This window comes from Mya arenaria, chromosome 9 (assembly GCF_026914265.1).
Source record: "Mya arenaria isolate MELC-2E11 chromosome 9, ASM2691426v1".
NCBI lineage: Eukaryota > Metazoa > Mollusca > Bivalvia > Myida > Myidae > Mya > Mya arenaria.
In genome coordinates this window covers 56,744,121-56,760,856 of record NC_069130.1, presented here as the reverse complement: position 1 = coordinate 56,760,856, position 16,736 = coordinate 56,744,121, and the positions used below count along the sequence as shown (strand labels likewise).

The 16,736-nt window shown below is 37.0% G+C and overlaps 2 protein-coding genes across 3 annotated transcripts; both read right to left on the bottom strand.

Annotated features, from left to right (window-relative positions):
* Positions 1–917: 917 nt before the first annotated feature.
* On the bottom strand, positions 918–6,370 carry LOC128245674 (uncharacterized). 2 transcript variants are annotated; one of them, XM_052963892.1, is made up of 6 exons: positions 6,041–6,370; positions 5,495–5,627; positions 3,224–3,511; positions 2,570–2,585; positions 2,203–2,305; positions 918–1,735 (listed from the first exon to the last, which is right to left on the bottom strand). In XM_052963892.1, exons 2-6 carry the CDS (start codon positions 5,604–5,606, stop codon positions 1,301–1,303), a joined length of 954 nt encoding a protein of 317 aa, XP_052819852.1. In that variant the 5' UTR covers positions 5,607–5,627; positions 6,041–6,370; the 3' UTR covers positions 918–1,300. The 2 variants fall into 2 exon arrangements, with proteins under 2 accessions (XP_052819852.1, XP_052819851.1); XM_052963891.1 differs by having other exon boundaries at positions 6,059–6,370.
* A 536-nt stretch (positions 6,371–6,906) lies between these two features.
* On the bottom strand, positions 6,907–13,646 carry LOC128203315 (uncharacterized). Its single transcript, XM_052904681.1, has 6 exons — positions 13,500–13,646; positions 11,315–11,431; positions 10,558–10,710; positions 10,057–10,206; positions 9,661–9,781; positions 6,907–9,157 (listed from the first exon to the last, which is right to left on the bottom strand). The coding sequence occupies exons 1-6, from the start codon at positions 13,554–13,556 to the stop codon at positions 8,952–8,954; spliced, it is 804 nt and encodes a 267-aa protein (XP_052760641.1). The 5' UTR covers positions 13,557–13,646; the 3' UTR covers positions 6,907–8,951.
* Positions 13,647–16,736: the final 3,090 nt, after the last annotated feature.

Sequence of the window (16,736 nt, the reverse complement as noted above, 5' to 3'; positions counted from 1 at the left end):
ATCCCCGTCGCTGACAATTATCAACCCGGATTAACAACCTATACTCTGAACAAATGAAGCATTCCATAATAATAAACCTGTAGTGTGACCTTGACCTTAGGTTATTTTGAAATCCTGCCTTGCATGAAAAAGTTACAGCCCGGACAGGGCACCTAGTGTGCATATATCCAGCATTCCTAAATGATTTACCTCTTAGAATGACCTTGACCTATGAAGTACAGGTAGGGATGTGGGTCTTCACGCAACATGTTGCCTTTATCAAGTTATGTGCCGAACACTTGTGACATGTTATTTCAAAATCACCCATGCATGACAAAGTTACAGCCCGGTGACCACCACCGATACTGTTTGTATACTAATGCAGCATTCCATTATGATTAACCTCTAATTGTGACCTTGACCTAGGTAATGACACACGACACATTCACCTTGTGTGCTGAATACCTGAAAAAGTTACAGCCAAGACAGAACCACATTTTTTCAGAATTCCATTATTTTTAACCTGACAGTGCGACCCTGACCTTTGAGGCAGCAATGTAGCTCTTGCACACAACATGTCTTCTTGTGCCAAACATCTGTGCCAAGTTATTTAAAAATTCCCTGTGCATGACAAAGTTTCAGCCTTTACAAGACCACCTATTCTCTAAATACATACCGGTACATGCAATACTCAATAATGATGATTAACCTCCATGTGTGACCTTAACTTTTGGGGTAGGGATGTGGGTCCTGCGTGTGACACCTTTGTGTGAAAAACATCTTTGCAAGGTTTTCTCAAAATCATCATAAGCTGGTCGGATATAAAGATGACAAAAATTTAAACAGCGACATTTGAAGGAGTTGCAAAGACAAGTGTACGGTAATCAACAGTGCTGAAAGGGTAACAGCGCCATTTTATAGACAAAGAAATAAAGTAGAACATCTTTGTTTATTCAAACGGTAACAAATATCTCAACGAAACCAAGATCTATTAGTCACATTTCAACAATTTTACAGCAACGTCAGAATATTTAGAAACTTAATGGCTATTAACATTATAACTATTCTGATATATCAAGTATCTGTATCATATCGGAACAACTGTATTGGAATGTAGTTGTATCGATACGTATCTATTGCAGGGTGACTGTAATGTCTCATCCCAACTCATAACATCTTCCCCTTCATTTACAGGTCTCAACATATCCAGAGCCATTGGTGAAGATGGATCCTCAGGGATAGTGTCACTTCTCCTTGCCACTTTAAATACAAGTCTGTATCCTGTCTCATCAATTTCTACAAAACATTACACCAAACAAAATCAGAACTTTTCACTTTTCCACCACTCATAAACCCCTTCCCCTTCATTTATGGGTCTCAACATATCCAGAGCCATTGGTGAAGATGGATCCTCAGGCACAGTGTAACGTCTTCCTGCCTCTTTAAACGCAATCCGTATCCTGTCTCGTACTGTTTTAGGCTCCGTCCAGTTTGTTTCACTAGTGTCAGGAGGTAAGTCTTTAAACGCAAATGATAACTCGGGTTGAAAGAAGATGTAGCAATTTTCTGCTCCGTGACTGTATCTGGCATGATTTTCTGGGTAGAATGGTGCAAAAGTTGTAATGAAGAAAGTGATTTTGTTGAATTCGAACACCCATCCACGTTTTCCGACATAGGATTTGTCCATGCAGTGAAATCCGGCAGGGTCGAAGTCTGATAAGATGGCAAGCACTTTGTAAAGGGCATCTCCAAATGCCTGGAAGGATACATAGAAAAGGTAGCAGTTTAATGTACATCTAAATATTCATGCTTCTCTTCTGATTTTTCAATAAGATAATTTCAGATATACAGCATTTCCACGGATTACTTTACTATTTCTCAAAATGACTGCACATGTGTATCCATGCATAGCTTACTGGGAGACTAAAATGGATAACACATAAAACAGTAGCAAATGGATAACACATAAAACAGTAGCAAACAAGGAATTGACGGCTTCGATCACAAAGAATATTTTAAAAATATAATTTCAATGTGAGCCATTTTAATCTGATCGGAATTTTTACATTGTGAAACAAGGAAAGATCTCTGGATTATGTGATATTTAGCTTAGGTTATTTTACTTGTCAAATATACCAGCATGAAAAAAGGTTCTGAGTATCAAATTTGGACTAGATATTTTTTATCAGTTACAAACATATGCAAACAATTTGTGTAAATTACCTGAATATCTTTTCCAAAGGGAAAGCCAGGCAGCTCTAGCAGAAATCCATCCAACCGCTCTTGGGAACACAGGATTGTGAACTTTAAGAACATTGGAACCAGTCTGAAAAACAAAGATTAGGTCAAAGGTTTTTAAAATGATCATTAGAACTGAAAATCAAAACGTTTTACAGCCAGAAAAGGAAATCAGTATTTTAAAAGGTCATAGTCTTAACTAAAGTCATGTTTGAATAAGGAAATAAATGTTCAGCATTAAGAAATATTGACTTTGTAATAATTTAAACAAAATGCCATACCAAATAATTATCTCATTCCTCATATTGACCGCACCTATTTTCAGTTCAGCCTCAGAAAGTAAAAATCTTACCTAGAAATGTTTCCTTCTGAAATGAAAGAAATCGCAATGGGTAATACACACAGACCATACTGAACATATTTCAAGAACTTATTATCAGGATCTGTGAGATGACAAAGAACTCTTAACATAGACTGCCTGCTTAATTTACAGTCCTTCGGGTCATATTTTTAAAAGATCTTAGTAACTTCAGTGGTCGAACTTTGCACAAGACCGCTAGCCTTGCACTGGTAAAATGCTTTCCGGCATGGTCAAATTATGGATTTAATATAGCAGGGCTTCTTGATAGATTTTGATGGCAAGCACTGATGTAAAAAGACGGGCTTGTTCATCCAAAAGTCTAATTTTGATGACTGTAACTTGAACATTATTTTATAAGTAGGAACACAACAGATGCCAATAGGTTTATATCCTCAACTTTGTTTTAAACAGTTTAATACTGGTTGAAGGTCTATTCACACAAATATATACCAAAATAATGCAAATTGGCATAACAGTTATTTCAACTTGCCATCCAAGATATTTAAAGAAACAGATCTTAGCTGAAGAAATGAATCCTTTAATGATAAATTTCGCAAATTCCGATCTAACATATATGGAACAAAATGGTGCAATAAGAGTGTCGTACAAACTTCGACAATTACAAACATTTGCATTGAACCTTACCAAGCTTTAACTTTTCATTCCAATCGGGACTCCCCCAGAGCTTTGCTTTCTTGGCAAATAAACAGTTGGAATTTTCTTTTACAACCTGAAAGTTCTTCAAACTTTCCGTATTCTCTGGAGCATATGATACAAGGGACATAACTCCTTGAACAACTTGGTTTGAAGTTTCCTCTTCTGGTGGGGTGGGGTAGAGCTCTTGCAGAATAGCTTTCATCTTTTTAGGTTTCTCTGTATCATTTCTCTTCCAGTTTTCCCCAGTCAAGTATTTTGGAAGTATTATCAATGAACCTGTGAGAAACAATTTCCTGACATAATTACATCAATGACTATTTACTTTCGGCATCACTTTGCTGAAACTCGTACAGGCCTTTATCTAAATGCAATGCTTCATTTATTAAAACAAGAGATGTTTGTCAAACATTATGCCCCCTGAGTGCCAAGTTGCCAGAAATATTTGGACAATTGAATGAAATATGCATGGACTGAAATGACAGCTGATTTGTCATTGGATGCATATGAGGCAGGTCATCTACTGGTCATACCTAATCTTCATGTCAAGTTTGATGACCATAGGTCCGGGAATTGTTGAGTTATCACTCGGACAAGCTTTGGTCTTCCAACAGACCGACCGACATGTGCAAAGCAATTATATAACCCCTCTGCTTCGAAGGGGGGCATAATTAAACTAGATGTTCACTGAAAACTGATACTTCAACTCATGCATTTAGTGACATATAAATTTCTACTGTCTACTATATAAGAAAATAAAATATGGACAATCAGAAAACCTTTTTTCAGCTTACAGTCACACTGACCTTGACCTTTGACCCACTGACCTCAAAATCAATAGGGTTCATCTGCTGGTCATGACCAATAAGCCTACCTAGTATGAGGTCCCTGGGTCAAAGCGTTCTCAAGTTATTGATCGGAAACCGTTTTTCATGTTAAGGTCACACTGACCTTGACCTTTGACCCACTGGCCTCAAAATCAATAGGGTTCATCTGCTGGTCATGACCAATACACCTACCAAGTATGAGGTTCCTGGGTCAAAGCGTTCTCAAGTTATTGATCGGAAACCGTTTTTCATGTAAAGGTCACACTGACCTTGACCTTTGACCCACTGACCTCAAAATCAATAGGGTTCATCTGCTGGTGATGACCAATACACATACCAAGTATGAGGTTCCTGGGTCAAAGCGTTCTCAAGTTATTGATCGGAAACCGTTTTTCATGTAAAGGTCACACTGACCTTGACCTTTGACCCACTGACCTCAAAATCAATAGGGTTCATCTGCTGGTGATGACCAATACACATACCAAGTATGAGGTCCCTCGGTCAAAGCGTTCTCAAGTTATTGATCGGAAACCATTTGGTATTCCGACCGACCGACAGACAGACAGACAGACAGACAGACCGACCGACATGTGCAAAACAATATACCCCACTTTTTTCAAAAGGGGGCATAAATATGGACAATCAGAAAACCTTTTTTCAGCTTACAGTCACACTGACCTTGACCTTTGACCCACTGACCTCAAAATCAATAGGGTTCATCTGCTGGTCATGACCAATAAGCCTACCTAGTATGAGGTCCCTGGGTCAAAGCGTTCTCAAGTTATTGATCGGAAACCGTTTTTCATGTTAAGGTCACACTGACCTTGACCTTTGACCCACTGACCTCAAAATCAATAGGGTTCATCTGCTGGTCATGACCAATACACCTACCAAGTATGAGGTTCCTGGGTCAAAGCGTTCTCAAGTTATTGATCGGAAACCGTTTTTCATGTAAAGGTCACACTGACCTTGACCTTTGACCCACTGACCTTAAAATCAATAGGGTTCATCTGCTGGTGATGACCAATACACATACCAAGTATGAGGTCCCTCGGTCAAAGCGTTCTCAAGTTATTGATCGGAAACCATTTGGTATTCCGACCGACCGACAGACAGACCGACCGACCGACCGACCGACCGACATGTGCAAAACAATATACCCCACTTTTTTCAAAAGGGGGCATAATAAAATATGTTTATTTGTCTGAATTTCCAGACAGGAAAACTACACACATATATATATATACCTGTATACAAAATATACCAGTATTGAACTTTGTATTTGTACTTGAAGCTTAGTTGCAAGTGAAATGTTGAATGTTGATATCTGAACAAAAAAAGCATTTGGTTTCAAAACTTATTTTTATTTACTCTTCAATGTTTTGACCAAAGCCTTCATCAGGAAAAGTCATGTAGGCAAGTGGGTTTCTTTTACCTAGAAATATGATGAAGTAAAGGAGGCTGGTCCATGTTGCGTGGTACATGAACAGGATCAGACAGGCGCCTTGTAGGCCCAGTCGCAGTAACAACCAGTCCGTGTAACCCATTGGAAGACAAGTCTACTGTTACTGCAAGGAAGTCATCAGTTCAGTGACTATCTTCTGCTTAAATACATCAACTAGTACTTGCATATTTTAAAATAATTGGTCCTTGGCAAAGAACTGATAGTCCCTAGCATATTTATCAGATTTGTGCAAATGTTACTTTAAAAATTGGAAGAAAAAATGATATTTCCTCAGAAAAAACACTCAAGTATGGATGTTGACATTATTTACCTTTAATACATGTATGATTAATTAATCTCCAATTTAAATTTGATATTTGTTCATCTAAAACTGCAATTTGAAAAATCCTCACAGAAAAGTATGTTGTTTGCACCAAAAACAACATAACCAAAAGACACATCATAAACTCATGTGAACAAATGACCCATCTTAAGAAAGAGATTAATCATTTTGTTTAGAAAAATGAAATAACTTACCCATCAACTTTTAGTTACCTTTTGCACCGTATGTTTAATCTCTTCAATATAATGATCATACCCTGTTAAAATTACGCTTACGAGATATATTTATCATTACAATCAACTAGTCAAATTCCGTGATGTGTACAAATTGACGTGTAGTTGAATGACTAATTTGGCATGTAAATTTAATATTCCTACATAATTTAATATTCGATAAAAGAAATGTAACGTTCATTGTATCCAGGACATAGATTATTATATATAAACATGATTTTTGTTCACCACACATCAAATCGTTTTATTTAATACCATTTCCAGACTTTGTAGTCAATGTCAATAAGGAAGTGAAAGTAGAAATAGCATGGCAGATTTGCATCTAAGGGGCGTAATTCGGACATAGTTGAATTTGGTTATTTCCTACTGATACATTTAACATTGTACGTTATTCAACTATACTATCATCATCATCATCATCATCATCATCGAGATCAGCATCATCATCATCATCATCATCATGATTGACATCAGTATTATCGTCATCATCATCATGCAAAATTTTCATGATAATCGCAATTGCGTAATCTTCAAGGATCTCCAATTGATTCATCCTTGATAATGGCCTTATTGTTATCTCTTATTGATTTAAGTTGTCATGGTCATCATCATCATCATCATCATCATCATCATCATCATCATCATCATCATCATCCAAAATTTACATGATAATCACCATTTCATAATCTCCAAAGATCTCAAATTAAGATTTTGCCATCATCATCATCATCATCATCTAGTGTTCTAGTACTTGAAATTCTTAACATCATCGCGCAGTTCTTAACATAAAACCAACAACTGCATCATTCTTAGAAAAAAGAACTATATTGACAAAACATGAAATTTTATTCAATACTTAAAATGATTAAATCTACAGATGGAAATGTGTTTGAATACATTCATCGGAAATATGGTATAAAGATGAAAACTAGTCCATCAGGAATAACAACAGTTATGGACATCACTAATATCCCTAAATCAAGTGAACATACACATCTTAAAAGTTTAAAACATGATTGTTTTTAAACTTCTCCATAAAATGAAATATATATGACTTTTTATTAAGACTGCAGATATGTACTAGGTATTTACGTAGTGATGACTATAGTAAATAAATCATAGAGCTGATTTTGGAAATCTACCACCAACATGTACATGGTTTACACTATACATGTCCTTCCTCTGTACAGCTTTATACAAAACATCAATTCTGACATTCCCTGTGTCACAAATATACAGTATAAATATGCTAATTGAAACTTAAATTTTCCTATAACCTACTATGTGACCTTAGTTCAACCTCATAAAAATTACTTGAAGCATGGCTCGATTTTTTTTTTTTTTATAAAAAAAAAAATCCTCCTTAAGGTGTCCTTTTAGAGTCAGTCTGGAAGCCTTGTTTTTAAAACCTTTGAACAGGGTCCGTTTATTTTTTGGCTTCAATGTGCGTCACACTAGTTCCCTTGGCATTACAGAGAGTGTTCGCAACAGCAACACAAATACTGCTAGTTGAATTGATAAAGCTGTACAAGATGGAATAAAATCACAGTCAAGATAAAACCCATCACAGTCGTACATAGAATTAAAAAAAGTGCATTTCACAACCAGTGTGTAACATTACAAATTCTTCAAACATCATTTTTTGTGCCTCCTTAATTCCTCAGTCTTATAACAGCTGCCGGTTTATCGAGTTATTGTTTGTTTTTTATGATAATGTTAATCAAGCGTCACAGCAACAAAAAGTCAGAACCAAGACATGTTAACCTCATGTACTAACAAAAATAAATGTTCACAAACATTGGTCAAAACAGGAAATGTTTGTCAAGTTTGTGGAACTGAATCACATGTATAATGAACAAATGGATTCATACAAAATTGCATTGTCTTTATAAATAGTGAGAATGCTGCCATGTTTGTAATAAAGGTTTCCAGTCCTGCGGGTTGATATACATGTACATACATAAAAATTGAACGTGTCCAGTTCCACAGGTGGACATACATGTATATACATATTAGTGGGCAGAAGAGTGGTAGAGATCTAAGTGATGTTTAATTTAGGAGCACATAAAGCTTTAACCCCACGCCAAGGGTTACTGTAGTTGTTCAGCATTTTGAAATAAATGCTTTCATAATCTGCTCATGTGTAAAAAAACCCACTTAATTTCACCCATAATGCCTTTATAAGAGAACTGTTCATATTATACATTCAAATAATGAAATTACGATGAGAATGACTTTGAATGTCTTGAACGCCCTAAATATTATTTATAACAACAAATTGCACATTTTTTTTACAAAGCAACGATACTTGAAAACAAATCCATGGATTAGGGATTTCACGCCAGTTTAGAAATTGTAAAATATTAAAAACTAAAATTAAAACAATATCAATATGGAGGGAACACAAAATTTAAAAGAATATGAAGGACTTTTCTTATTAAAGTGAATTAAAAAGCTTTAAAACTAAGGTGAATTACAATAAGCAATTTAATTAATAATCTTGAAGATGTCATTCATAACAAAATATTCTTAAACAGTTTCATAATGGTATTAAACATGAACACAGAACAAAATAAAACTATGAAATAAGCAAAAACTCATTAAACATGATATAAAAATTACAACAAAGTGAATAAATCGCTGTGATAGGTCTTTGAATACACTTTTGTCATCTACATGTCACACAGATTATTTTTTTCCAGTGTCTTTTTCACTGTTATTCATTTTCACCCTAACAACAAGAACACCTATCATCATCCATTTCTTAAGATTAGCTTATAATATATGGCCTAAGCTTTATATAGGCCAAGATTTGCTTAGTTGAGCTAAGTAAACACTGACATAAATAAGCCAAGCTTTACTTAGATCTAATCTATTCCACATCTTCCTCCTCTTCCTCATCAACCTCTTGCTTTTTTGGCGTCTTGCCCCTTTTCAAGAATTCTTTTCCCTCCTTGGCTGTCTTCTGCATGGTTCCCGCTTTTTTCAGTTTTGCAGGAGCTGGTGCAGGCTTTGGCTTGCCTGTTGACCGCAGCCTACGACCTTCAGTCACATCAACATCATCCACAACATACTTGGCTGAAAATGGAGATAGGGCAATATTTATTTGAAGTGAGAATTAGACATACATTTTTATAAAACTGGATGTTTAGCAGGATGCTTTTGTAAGTTATTATTTCTAAGGCTTTATTCAATTGTAAGGCTGCAACAGTAAACCAAAAGCAGTAATGCAATATATTACAATATGCAGAGTTTGTAATGCAATATATATTACAATATGCAGAATTTGGAATGCAATATACCGGTAATACAATAAGCAAGTTTGTAATGCAATACATTTAATACAATATTCAAGTTTGTAATTCAATATATTACAATAATGCAGTTTGTTGAGCAATATATTACAACATGCAGAGTTTGTTGTGCAATATATTACAATATGCAGAGTACATATTGCAATATATTTCAAAAAGCCATGTCCTTATAGTAATACACTGGATAAACCGGTGCCCATCTAGAGATATGTATCACAACGATTTTAAGGCCTCAAGATCAGTACCCAAAGTTTACACACTACTTACCCTCTTCCAGGGTTTTCTGAATAGTCGTGTGTTTCTTTATAGGTGATGGTTTCGCAGCCTTTTTCTTTGTGTCTTGTCGTGTGTCCCCGAGTTTTTCACCAGCAACTAGGGCTGACCCCTCCTGGATAAAATGTAGTTTGTGAAGTAAAAATATGCAATAATGTGATTGCATTTATTATTATATAATTAAAAAATAACCAATTTTATAGCAGGTTTATAAAAAACAAGTATAACTTTTTTTCCTTATCTTGTGTTTTGAATGGTCTTGAGCATGTTCATTGATGGAATGATGAAAGATATAATTCTGAAATCAAATCTTATAAGTAACCCAAAACACACTAAGTTTTGAGCTTGGATGACTTTATACATATGGACATGCTTTTTGAACATTCCTACCTTTGCGGTAGCTGCCATTGTAGTGTTTTTTGAAAGTTTAGGTTTCTTAGGTGACGGTTTCTCTGATTGAATTTCTTCAATTTTCTTCTGCTGTCCACGTGTCATGGCGTCCGAGTCGGGGGCTGCGGCACCAAGAAGATCCTTGGCTTCCTATCAGCAGAAAAGTCAATAGTTGAATATTAGATCACTGTTTTGTAAGATATGTGTTTTTGATTAATATTGATTTATATTATTAGTGCCTTTCAAAAGCACCCATTTTTTTCCAATAAAAGATGACAAGATCCTAACCTTTGACCCCAAAATCAAGGTCATAAAATATACCATGGTCATTCACAAATTCAAACATTTTGTCTCTATTTTTACAATTCTAAGGGTCCAGGCCCCATTTACAAAATGGCTAGAGAAAACTTATGTACATGTATCTTGGCTGTGTTGACCACAGAAGTGGTTACTTTTTTATGACAAAACATAAACCACTCCATTTTTTAAAATATGACAAACCTTGGCTGTGTTGACCATGGTAGTGGCCTTTGACATGCGTGGTTTCTTGGTAGGTGGAGCATCCTCCTCACCAATGGCATCCAGCTTCTTTTGCTGGCCCCGTGTTGCGGCGTCTGGGTCAAGACTTGTACCCTCCAGCAGACTTAGGCCTTCCTGAGGTAACAGTTTCATATGAATGTTTCAAGATTTTGTATCCCTTATTTTGGGCAGATTTATAGACTTTTTACAACCTCTTATAAAATATGAGTAAACTGACCTTACAAAAAACTTATAGACATACGTATGGTTCAATTATTTCTTACAATAAAACAATCACTTCCATTTTGTGCTTACAAGTACTTCTATTGAACATTAATTAACCTTTTCAACTATCACTAAGAAGTATTATGTTATTCAATCCCATTTTATTATAGATCATATATATATAATATGAATTATTCTCAAACAAGCTTATGTTACATTAAACTCTGATAACCCAGATAACTCTGGGGCACTTCATTGCAAAGTTATATCACCAATGAAGTGCCCCAGAGTAATCATTCTTGCAGGGTGCACACCTCAACATTGCCATCAGTATATATTACAAGCTTCAATCTATTCCTTCAAGTAGTTTCCAAGTTCACCTCTGAGAGTGATTGAAGAATAAAAATATTATAATAATAGTGAGTTGGAGAGCGAGGACAAAGACAATATGTCTCAATTCATTGAAGATTAGACCAGATAAATCAAGAGGGTTAACAAGCATGTCCATACTAACCTTGGCAGTTGCCTCCATGGTGCCAGCTTTCTTCACTGGGGGCTTCTCACCATCCTTAAGTCCCTGCATCTCCAAAAGAGTGTCTTTGCCTGATGCCTTCAACAGCGCTATACCCTCCTGGAAATGAACAGGGAGTAACTTAGTTTTAAGGATCATGATAAAAATTAGATTGTTATTGCAGCGGACAGGCCAGATCTGTGCCACAGCAATGGAAACAGTGGAAAACTTCAAATAATGTGGTCCTAATCTTGCCCCTAGAGCAGCCAGGATTTGGAAGAAAAGGATGGATTTATCAAAATTAATTCAATTCGGGACGCACAACACACATCTGTCCAAATCCTGACTCTTTCTAATGATCCAAAAATCAGTATTCCCCCAGTACCCCATTTATTCATTAGCACCTCTTTTCAAACATTTTATAAACGTACATATTTATTCCTTGCAAAGTTTTGTGTCTGACTGAGAGATTATCCCCTGCAACTGTCTGTGTGGGAGTCTTCAACAATAATAAAATTCTAGGAAGACTTTTTACAGCCTCTACACGTTTATTTTCTTGCTAGATGACCAACATATATTAAGCACACAATGGATAGTCCACAAAGAAATACCATAAAGCAAAATATCAGAAGTTTATAAACATGGCTGCCATTACTGTAACAACATGCTAAGATATTGCAACAATATGCTACAATATTGCAACAATATGCTAAGATATTGTAACAACATGCTTAGATATGACCCAGAGATATGCATATAGAGTTACTGTGGTCAACTGACCCTATTTTATCAGATTAACAAAAGGATTAAGCAAGAAGCCTTTGATATTAGAACAAAGGTAGTGGGGGTTTATCGAAACTTATTTTGGAGACACAAAATTATTACAAAATGTGCAAAGACCATATAAAATGGTGTGAAATTTAGTTCCAAGCATGATGAAGCAAATACAGAATAGAATGGATAAAATGGTTGTAGGTCAAATTGTCCCCATGTCAAAACGCCTTTCAGCAAAACTAGAGGTTTACAACAAGATAACGGCTTAGCGTGACAAAAACAGTGGACATTTATGGTATTATTATTATAAATATGACTTATATTGTCATGTAAATTTATTGATATTCTTATATTACATATTGCTGTGTTTCATTCTATTTCACAATGAAGTTTAAAGTGCTTTTTTAGACATGTGAATTAAGTCATATGTATATAATAAAAGGAGGAATGATTACTGGTTGAAGTTAAATTCGTTCCTACCAATTAGTTCATATATTTGGACTCCATACTGGATATGTTTTGACTTCTATTTGGGGCATTTTCACCTGGGAATATTTGACAATAAATTGGGTGAAATCACTGTAAAAAGTTGATCATACGGAGATTAACTGAAAATCACTATTTTCAACTAGCACTTTCCTGTTCCTCATTTTGAAGTTGTTCATCATTATGCAAATGAATGTGTGTCCAAACTGCCCAGTATGAAAATGTGTACATTATATATTTCAAGTGCTGTGAATTTAAAAATAAACAGATATTAAATATTATTTTAATTTATTTTTAATATTTTTACTAAAACAAGCTTTCTTAAACTTGTTTGAAAATATATGGTTTGAATATATTTAAAAAAATCTTGGGTCAGCATGGGCCTTTATGACCCAAACTCGTGCAAACAAAGCAATAACTTGAATAAGCTTGTTTTAACATGTGCTAAATCAATGGGAACTGTTACAAAAATAGACGATTAAATAGGTCTTACAATCAATGAATTGCATATTTTAAAAACACAAAAATATTTTGCACATAAAAAAAAATGCGGCAAACGTCTTCAAGGTGCATAAAATTATAATAATCTGGATCAAACTAGTTTTCTTCCTGAATGCTGTCGGCCATCTTGAAATCTTGTCTTGTATTGCTTTATTAGTCGTCCGATTCTTGGAAGAAAATTCCACTGATTTAAACTAATTTCTAACAAAGCAACCAGATTAAACGTTTAAGTGGTCCTTTGTTAATCAGATTCATGCAATTATTTCGTCGATCTGCATTCATTTCACATCAAGATTTAAGCAAGTTTCTTGCTAGTTCAGCATTTTTATTGTCTATATGTTCAAGTTTTCAACACCGGCAAACACTAATTGTTCGTCGAATATTGGCGACAAACTACTACAAATCGACAAGGTGAATTTTTGCCTACCTTTGCAGTCACCTGCATCGTTCCATCACGAGTCATTCCAGGCTTAGCACTGGCCATTTTGATGATTGCTTTTCAAGAACGCACACAACAAACAACCCCACTAAAATGTTTCTTTTTCACGAGGTGAAATGGGTCGGTGGGCGGAAGGCGTGGTCACATGGTAAGCAACGGCGATTATGATTGGCTGATCGAAATGGAGGCAACCCGGAAGCGCTAAATATGAAAACAAATCTTTGATGATAAATTCATTTCTTTGTTATTTCTCATTATTTCCATTTAAAGAAGAATATATTAAAAACATGACTAACTGAAACTTGTTCATTAGGTTTTGACTCAATGAAAAAAACACGTGATTAATTGATACATTCTTTAGAATTTATATTATGTGCTTATTTTCTACCCACACCTGACTTAACACAGCTAGCATGCATACAGTAAATATTTTCATTGATGATATTATTAATCAATGTAGATTGATTTATGATCATTCACGGTTATGCCACACCGCATTCACCCGGCACTGCGGGGCCACCTGAATAGTAAAAACACGGCCCATTTCCCCGGCTATCCCCGGTATACCCCCGGACCTAGGTGGGGGGGGGGGGGCGTGGTTACAATTGACTGGTGCATAAATTGATCATACAGATAGGATATTTAAATGGGGTACTGGATGTTTCGTCACCTTACCAGTTCGTCTATCTTATTTTAAAGTACAAACTGGGTTGTTGTTTCGTCAACATATTTTTACAGTTCGTCAACCTTATTATATTTAGCAATTAATGCAACTATTATGTCCAATTTATTAGGTGTGAGCAAACACCAATTTAGGAAGAAAGGAGTAATTCAGTCCTCCTCGTAGCGGTTGCAGGCGTCGAAGAGTCGTGAAGCATACTTCTTACGTTGGATGCGGGTGAGCAGATGCTCGCTGACCAGGCGGATCTGCAGGTTGACCTTATCGGTTTCACCGCGGAGGAGGGGGACCAACACATAGAAGCCAAGCAAGGTTTGCTCAACCAGCTTTGGTGTTGATGCGACGATGTCATCCCTCGACGTCGCTGTTCGTTCGTATTTGTTCTCGGAACACAGACCAGTTCTCTGGAGCCGCATGGATCCGCTTATCCAGGACCGCTCAACGTACTCGACGACCCGATAAACATGGCCGCCCACCTCTGTTGCTGTCAGTTTCAGTTGTTCAAACGTAGGGACGATGTGCACGGTCGGCAGGTAGGGTAGTGACAAGCGAAGGAACTCAAATGTGTCCCCCTTCTGGGTGTAGGCAGTCGCCAGCCCCCTCCCGTCTATGAACAATCTCCTAGACTGTCGGAGGTGGTGTAGCTGCGCTGATATGGCGCTGATCGTCCATCCGTATATCGTCAAGGATGAACTCCTCGCCGATTAATTCCCGCTCCAACTGGAATTCAAGGTCAGCTGGATCATCTGGGTGTTGCCGTCTTTGATGGTTTTGGCGCTCGCGCCAAGTTGTCAGGCTTTGGTAGGCTGACGTACGTCATTTGGTGTCGCCATCTGCTTCACATCTCGCTCGACGATATTTGCTGCGGACTCAAAGACGCGCACCCTAGCGGCTTCCTTCACTTTTGTAGATACATGTATCTTAAAATTCTTTTTGGCGGCGCCGGGATCGGCCGGATGGACATGACCGACGATGCTTGGAGTGAAGATATCACCAAATTGCTTGACACTTGCGTGGAAGGTCATCCTCTTGCTTCTTATTCGCCACGTCCAGTAAGTGCGACCACCCTTGTTACGCGAGCTGTGTATGTGTATCCGGCATTACTGACGAGCTTCTGGCCACCTCGCTTGCTGCCACCCACTACGACCTCGAAGTTCGCGGTACATCAGCGTGAACGTCTTTGTCTAGAGGGGCGGTAGCGACTCATCCAGTGGAATATGGGATCGATCGATCTGCCTCAAAGCTATCAGATGTCAATCGTCCGGTCTTCCAGGATACCATCAGCGGCGTTAGTGTTGATGGTGTCGTCGTCGGCGGCTACTGCGTTGGCTTCGACGTCTGCTCCTTCTTCGGCTACTTCGTCGGCTGCTCTGATGACATTTTTAGCTCGACTTTTCGAAGAATAAGGAGAGCTATCCTAGTCACCCGAGCGTCGGCGTAACCACTTTATGTTAAAGTTTGCGTACCACCTCAAATATTTTCAAAGTCCATTGACATATGGCTTTTAAACTTTGCACACTTGTTCACCATCATGCCCCCAACCTGTACACAGGAGGAGGTAACTCTATGAAGCATTTTGACAAAATTATGCCCCTTTTTGGACTTAAAATTTACGTTAAAGTTTGCGTACCACCTCAAATATTTTCAAAGTCCATTGACATCTGGCTTTGAAACTTAGCACGCTTGTTCACCATCATGCTCCCAACCTGTACACAGGAGGAGGTAACTCTATCAAGCATTTTGACAAAATTATGCCCCTTTTTCGACTTAGAATTTACGTTAAAGTTTGCGTACCACCTCAAATATTTTCCAATTCAATTTACTGTTCTTCCGAATGTGTTCACCAAACTTTGTTAATTTTGAGATTTTATGTTGTTTTTGTAATTGTGTGTTTTCTTTCTGACCACTTTGTTAACATATACGTCTAGGGGTGGGCGGTTTTGGTCCACCCAGATATGTTTTTCGGAAAACTTTTCTAAATTACCTTTGGAATAAATCAACAATATTTATGGCATTTTAATAAATGCCCGTTTTTCATTCAAACGGTGTTTGTTTTCCTTCAATCCATACTAGTTCGACTTTCCTGTTACATAACATAACTTTGACCTTGGACAATTACATAAATGTAATTATCTCAGCACATCATGTAATGCATTGAAATCTAATCCAACAGTGATCCATGCAAGTTTCGCCAAAACGTTTCAATCCATACACCGAAAAGCGGCGGAATAGTCGAGCGCGCTGTCTCTGTGACAGATCTTGTTTTACACATTAGCCTTAGCTTGATAAAAATGAAATGAATAATGAATTTATATATGTACAGAGGCTTTGGAGCTGGCGCAGCATGGGCAGGGGGTGCCGCTCCAATATTTCGAGGAGGAGCGATAAATCAAATTTGCGTATATAACCTGCGTCTGATGTAGGTCAACCTGGTTACAGAATACTGCACACCATCGGTAATCTGTAATGCATCCATGCAGACTCATCTCTTGTGAATGTTTATGACCAGGAGCCTCAGATTATTGGCCATAATTGCCAAACATGAC

Bases quoted from the DNA above. Each gene is read 5' to 3' on its own strand.
- LOC128245674 (XM_052963892.1), bottom strand. From the start codon at position 5,606: ATGGGTTACACGGACTGGTTGTTACTGCGACTGGGCCTACAAGGCGCC. The intron at 3,512-5,494 runs GTAAAAGAAACC...TGTTTCTCACAG, and splicing joins TTACTTCATCATATTTCTAG to GTTCATTGATAATACTTCCA. The intron at 1,736-2,202 runs GTAATTTACACA...GTATCCTTCCAG, and splicing joins CCTTTGGAAAAGATATTCAG to GCATTTGGAGATGCCCTTTA.
- LOC128203315 (XM_052904681.1), bottom strand. From the start codon at position 13,556: ATGGCCAGTGCTAAGCCTGGAATGACTCGTGATGGAACGATGCAGGTG. The intron at 11,432-13,499 runs GTAGGCAAAAAT...GTTCATTTCCAG, and splicing joins CGATGCAGGTGACTGCAAAG to GAGGGTATAGCGCTGTTGAA. The intron at 9,782-10,056 runs GTAGGAATGTTC...CATTTTATCCAG, and splicing joins CAATGGCAGCTACCGCAAAG to GAGGGGTCAGCCCTAGTTGC.